Source organism: Bison bison, unplaced genomic scaffold, assembly GCF_000754665.1.
Source record: "Bison bison bison isolate TAMUID 2011002044 unplaced genomic scaffold, Bison_UMD1.0 scf7180017864236, whole genome shotgun sequence".
NCBI classification, from domain to species: Eukaryota; Metazoa; Chordata; class Mammalia; order Artiodactyla; family Bovidae; genus Bison; species Bison bison.
The window spans coordinates 2,244,738-2,250,601 of record NW_011494808.1 but is presented as its reverse complement, the minus strand read 5'-3'; the positions used below and the strand labels follow the sequence as shown (position 1 = coordinate 2,250,601).

The 5,864-nt window shown below is 54.0% G+C and overlaps 1 protein-coding gene across 1 annotated transcript in view; it reads left to right on the top strand.

Annotated features, from left to right (window-relative positions):
- Nucleotides 1-5,864, top strand: part of LOC104993262 (ankyrin-1-like) — a 73,562-nt gene that overhangs the window by 47,040 nt on the left and 20,658 nt on the right. Inside the window, exons 14-19 of the mRNA XM_010846443.1 lie at nucleotides 629-727; nucleotides 1,144-1,242; nucleotides 1,699-1,797; nucleotides 3,944-4,141; nucleotides 4,578-4,676; nucleotides 5,569-5,667. Coding sequence (XP_010844745.1) covers nucleotides 629-727; nucleotides 1,144-1,242; nucleotides 1,699-1,797; nucleotides 3,944-4,141; nucleotides 4,578-4,676; nucleotides 5,569-5,667 — 693 coding nt within the window. The remainder of the gene's footprint in view (nucleotides 1-628; nucleotides 728-1,143; nucleotides 1,243-1,698; nucleotides 1,798-3,943; nucleotides 4,142-4,577; nucleotides 4,677-5,568; nucleotides 5,668-5,864) is intronic.

Sequence of the window (5,864 nt, the reverse complement as noted above, 5' to 3'; positions counted from 1 at the left end):
CCTTCTCCTCCTGCCTCCAGTCCCTCCCAGCATCAGAGTCTTTTCCAATGAGTCAGCTCTTCGCATGAGGTGGCCAAAGTACTGGAGTTTCAGCTTTAGCATCATTCCTTCCAAAGAAATCCCAGGGCTGATCTCCTTCAGAATGGACTGGTTGGATCTCCTTGCAGTCCAAGGGACTCTCAAGAGTCTTCTCCAACACCACAGTTCAAAAGCATCAATTCTTCGGCGCTCAGCCTTCTTCACAGTCCAACTCTCACATCCACACATGACCACAGGAAAAACCACAGCCTTGACTAGACGGACCTTTGTTGGCAAAGTAATGTCTCTGCTTTTCAATATGCTATCTAGGTTGGTCATAACTTTCCTTCTGAAGAGTAAGGAAACTTTAAACAGCAGGCTCTTTCAGTGCATCCAAAAACATGACCAAATTAAAAAAAAAAAAGCTGTGCAGACAACATGTTCAGGACCATGCCCGGTGCATGGGGCACACCGCCTGCCTCTTCCGGTTTGTGGGAACCACTGATGGGCTGGGCCCGAGGCCGCCTTCTTATCAGCGAGGTGGTCGGGGTGTTCCCTGGGCTCGCGGGTAAGCCCCTGCTCATCCGTCTCCCTTTGTGTGGGGCTGCAGAATGGCTTTACCCCCTTGCACATCGCCTGTAAGAAGAACCACATCCGTGTCATGGAGCTGCTGCTGAAGATGGGGGCCTCCATCGACGCGGTCACAGAGGTAAGGGGAACCCCGCGGGCGAGCCAAGGGTCCCCGAGGGTCTTCTTCTAATAGCCATCTTCAGAGATGTCCTTTGTGGCTGCGTCTGTGTGTGCCCTTGTCCACACGTGTACTAGTCTAGAACTCTAAAAGAAAGAATCAGGGATGGATAAGACCGGGAGCTTGTGTCAGAGCTCAGGGAGCTGTCCAAGGTCAGATGCAATATTCTGAGTTATGAATATTTGTGGAATCACCCTGCAATGGGATTTCCCCCATCCCCCACCCCATTTCCTGGAAGCAGACCCATTTCCTTGAACTCCCTTTCTTGGGAAAACTGTTCCAAAGCACCTAGAGGCAGGAAAGCCTAAGCTCCCTCTGGCTGTGTCTCTGGAGGAACAGGGAGGGCTCCTGTCTCACTCCCTTCTGGTCTGTTCCAGTCCGGCCTGACGCCTCTCCACGTGGCCTCCTTCATGGGGCACCTGCCCATCGTGAAGAGCCTGCTGCAGCGGGAAGCATCACCCAACGTCTCCAACGTGGTGAGTCCGTGGGCAGAGCCCGCCCTTGCTGGGGACCGAGGGCTCAGAGGAGCCCAAGCTCTCCTCTCCCGGACAGAGGCAGAAATCTCAGAATAGCAGGGACTTCTGACCTGGGGAGAATGTCTGTATCTCAGTGAAACTTGTTACATGTCTGTAAGTCTTGGGATTTTATTTTAGACAATAATTTGGAAACTTCTGTGTTATTCTGGGAATATATGTGCATTATAAACATTCCTTTGCTCTGGGGCTTACTTTTAAGTGTATCTTGCGTGCACATACACACACACACAGTTACACACACAGACACCCACACCCCAGGCTAAAGGCTGATGTTGCTTGCTGGGGCAACTCCACCTCTTGGGTGAAAAGCCCCCAAACTGGCACCATGGACCTCTGTGTGTGCCCTATTAGAAACCCGGCGCAAGTTAACACTTCTCTAATTTTGTTGTTTTCCAGAAAGTGGAGACCCCGCTACATATGGCAGCCAGAGCAGGGCACACGGAAGTGGCCAAATATTTGCTCCAGAACAAAGCCAAAGTCAACGCCAAGGCCAAGGTGGGTTCAGGAGGCAGCAGTGGTCCTGGACATGAGCCTTAAAGTGCAAGAGGAGCTCCGAGGCCGGGCTGCAGGGCTCGTGGGGCCGAGATTCCCTGCCGCGCCCACATGGTTGCACCCAACGCTCAGGTCCTGCTTTGCAGGGCTTCTGAGAGGGCCAGACGTGTGCTGGCATCAGAGCTGTTTCTTTAGGAAAACAAAAGGCCAGTGAGCAGTGTTTTGGAGCTGAAAGGATGCATGGTGGTTACAGTCATAGTATCAGAAGAGAAGTCACTTTTTCAAGGAAGTGTTGCTGGTGAAAATCAGGAATTACTTAATCTGAAAACAAAAGACTCCCCCTGGTGGTAACAGGCATCTCGGAGGGACTGAGTGAGCCAAGGGGAGGAATTGCTGCTGACCATCAGACGTCCCTCCTGCACAGGCCACAGAGGTGCTGTTGAGTGTCAGGACTGCGGTCTGGGTTTGGACCGTGTGACAGAACCCCCACCCCTGGGCCCAATAACAGAGATCTGGCCCACCGACTGCTTCTGTTTCAGGGGGAAACGGGGAGCGGCGGGGGACAGGGGATGAAAAGTCATCTTGCCCTTTCCCAGTTCTGACCCTCCATCACCCTTGGCATAGAGAAAACCAGGGAAGCCTTCAGGCAGAAAGACAAGCAGACACTCAGACAGGACAGACACCCTGGTTTAATTGCCCTTTGCTTTAGTGCACTTTGCAAATTATATGTTTTTTACTGGTTGAAGGTTTGTGGCAACCCAGGTTGTCAAGCAGTTAGCATTTTTCTAGCAATGAAGTATTTTTCAATTAAAAATATATATATATATATTTGGACATAATGCCACTGCACACATAACAGAGAATAATATCATATAAAAATAATTTTATAAGCACTGGGAAACCAAAAAAATCTCTGTGATTTGCTTTACTGTGATACCCATTTTATTGCCGTGGTCTGGGGCCAAACCCACAATGTCTCTGAGGTCTGCCTGTGAGAAAAACCACAATGGATCAGTTCAGTTCCGTTCAGTCGCTCAGTCCCCTCTGACTCTTTGTGACCCCATGGACTGCAGCACACCAGGCTTCCCTGTCCATCACCACCTCCTGGAGCTGACTCAAACTCATGTCCATCAAGTTGGTGATGCCATCCAACCATCTCATCCTCTGTCGTCCCCTTCTCCCACCTTCAATCTTTCCCAGCATCAGGGTCTTTTCCAATGGTTTCCACTTCAGCGCCACTCCTTCCAGTGAATATTCAGGACTGATTTCCTTTAGGATGGACTGGTTGGATCTCCTTGCTGTCCAAGGGACTCTCAAGAATCTTCTCCAACACCACAGTAAAAGCATCAATTCTTTGGTGCTCAGCTTTCTTTATGGTCCAACTCTCACATCCATACATGACTACTGGAAAAACCATAGTTTCGACTAGATGGACCTTTGTTGGTAAAGTAATGTCTCTGCTTTTTAATATGCTGTCTAGGTTGGTCATAACTTTTCTTCCAAGAAGCAAGCATCATTTAATTTCATGGTTGCAGTCACCATCTACAGTGATTTTGGAGCCCCCCCAAAATAAAGTCTCCCACTGTTTCCCCATCTATTTGCCATGAAGTGATGGGACCAGATGCCATGATCTTAGTTTTCTGAAAGTTAAAGTTTTAAGCCAACTTTTTCACTCTCCTCTTTCACTTTCATCAAGAGGCTTTTTAGTTCCTCTTCGCTTTCTGCCATAAGGGTGGTGTCATCTGCATATCTGAGATTATTGATATTTCTCCTGGCAGTCTTGATTCCACCATTCTCGGTGTGAGACTTCTTATATATGCAGTCTGCTTGATCCTAACCACAGCCCTATGAGGTCAATACCATTATTCCCATTTTACAGATGGGAAGGCTAAGTCTTTAGGCAAATTAGGAATAAGAACTCACTTGAAATGTTGTTATAGGACTAAATGAGAGTTAAAAGGATTAAATGAGAAAGAACATACTGGTTTCTGTAACTTGGAGCCTTGAATCTCAGCTCTTCCTCTTACTAGCTGTGTGGCTTTGAGAAAGTCACTTAACCTCTCCGGGCCTCACCTGCCTGCTGTGTAAAATGAAGAGTTGGGTTAAGTAACCTTAGCGTCCTGTTCTTTGTTTTCGCTCTGGGTTCCAGGATGACCAGACCCCACTTCACTGTGCAGCTCGCATTGGCCACACAAACATGGTGAAGCTCCTGCTAGAAAATAATGCCAACCCCAACCTGGCCACCACTGCCGGGCACACCCCTCTGCACATCGCGGCCCGAGAGGGCCACGTGGAGACGGCGCTGGCCCTTCTGGAAAAGGAGGCGTCCCAGACGTGCATGACGAAGGTATGGCCTTGCTCCTCCTGTGGTCCAGAAGCAGCAGGCTGGTCTCCGCTGGGTCCCAGGCTGGGGAGGGCCGTCCCGCCCCTGTGTTGCCCTGAACTGTAGTTTCTCATCCACCCACCCAGCCTTCATCCGTTCATCATGGAATGTCTCAGGGTCTGCCCTGAACAATCCAGGTGGGTTCTGGAATGAGAGAAGGATGACGGTCCAGCCCCGGCCTTCAGCTCACTGGCTGTCAAATAACAGCACAAGCAGTCTGACTCCGTCACAAGAGGACTGGTTGCCAGTCCGGGGTGTCTAAGAGGGACCGCCCATTCCGTGCCTTTTCCTGCATCTCTGTGCCAGCCGGGGTGGGCGCCTCCTTGGCCGCATGCAGACCCTTTCCCTGGGGAGGACAGCGGAGGCTCCCAGGCTTCTGAGAGCCAGTGTTTCTCCTCAGAAAGGATTTACCCCTCTCCACGTGGCAGCCAAGTACGGGAAGGTGCGCATGGCAGAGCTGCTGCTGGAGCACGATGCACACCCTAACGCCGCCGGGAAGGTGAGCTTGACCTCGCGTTCCATCCGGGGTCAGATTGGAGCCAGGAAGGAGGCGTAGCTTCCCACGGGTGGTGGCATCTCTACCTTGTGAATGGGTGGCCACGCGGGGAGAGTGGCCTCTGGGGGCACTGATCTTCCTGATGATGCCGCGCCCTTCTAGAAAGACCTGGTGGCCCTTCTGAGCCAGAGTGATGAGGGCACTGCCCCGTCGGCCGCAGGACTGAGGAGGTGACCCTCCAGGAGTGAGGTGACTCCCAGGAGTGAGGAGGTGACCCTCCAGGAGTGAGGTGACTCCCAGGAGTGAGGAGGTGGCCCCCAGGAGTGAGATGACCCCCAGGAGTGAGGAGGTGACCCCCCAGGAGTGAGGTGACCCCCAGGAGTGAGGAGGTGACCCCCCAGGAGTGAGGTGACCCCCAGGAGTGAAGAGGTGACCCCTCAGGAGTGAGGTGGTGACCCCCAGGAGTGAGGAGGTGACCCTCTCAGGAGTGAGGAGGTGGCCCCCAGGACTGAGGGGGTGACCCCCTAGGACTGAAGAGGTGACCCTCTCAGGACTGAGGAAGTGACCCCCCAGGACTGAGGAGGTGACCCCCAGGACTGAGGGGGTGACCCCCCAGGGGTGAGGAGGTGACCCCCCAGGACTGAGGAGGTGGCCCCCAGGACTGGGGAGGTGACCCTCAGGAGTGAGGAGATGACCCCCTAGGACTGAGGGGTGACTCCCAGGACTGAGGGGGTGGCCCAGGTTCCACTGGCTGTGTTCTCCAGTGGCCGGGCTCTGACATGGCTCTTCCGTGGATTTCCTGGGTAGCAGAAGTAACACGGACCCCTAGGCCTGGCTCCTGGGGCCTGGCCAGGGGGCCGCCCCATGAGTGAAGGCTGTCCCCGTCCCCCCACAGAGCGGCCTGACCCCCCTGCATGTGGCCGTGCACCACAACCACCTGGACGTCGTCCGGCTGCTGCTACCCCGGGGCGGATCCCCGCACAGCCCCGCCTTGGTAAGCCTCCCGGTCCGGTGCCCACCCCAGCCCCACCCCGGCCCCACCCCCTGGGACCCTGCTCTCACCCCCAACCCCGGGGTGGGCTGTGGCTGCTGCTGCCACGGGGCGGCTCCCTACACAGCCCTGCCTGGGTAAGCCTCCCTGCTGGTGCCTGCCCCGGCCCCACCCTGGGACCCTGCTCTCAGCCCCCCACC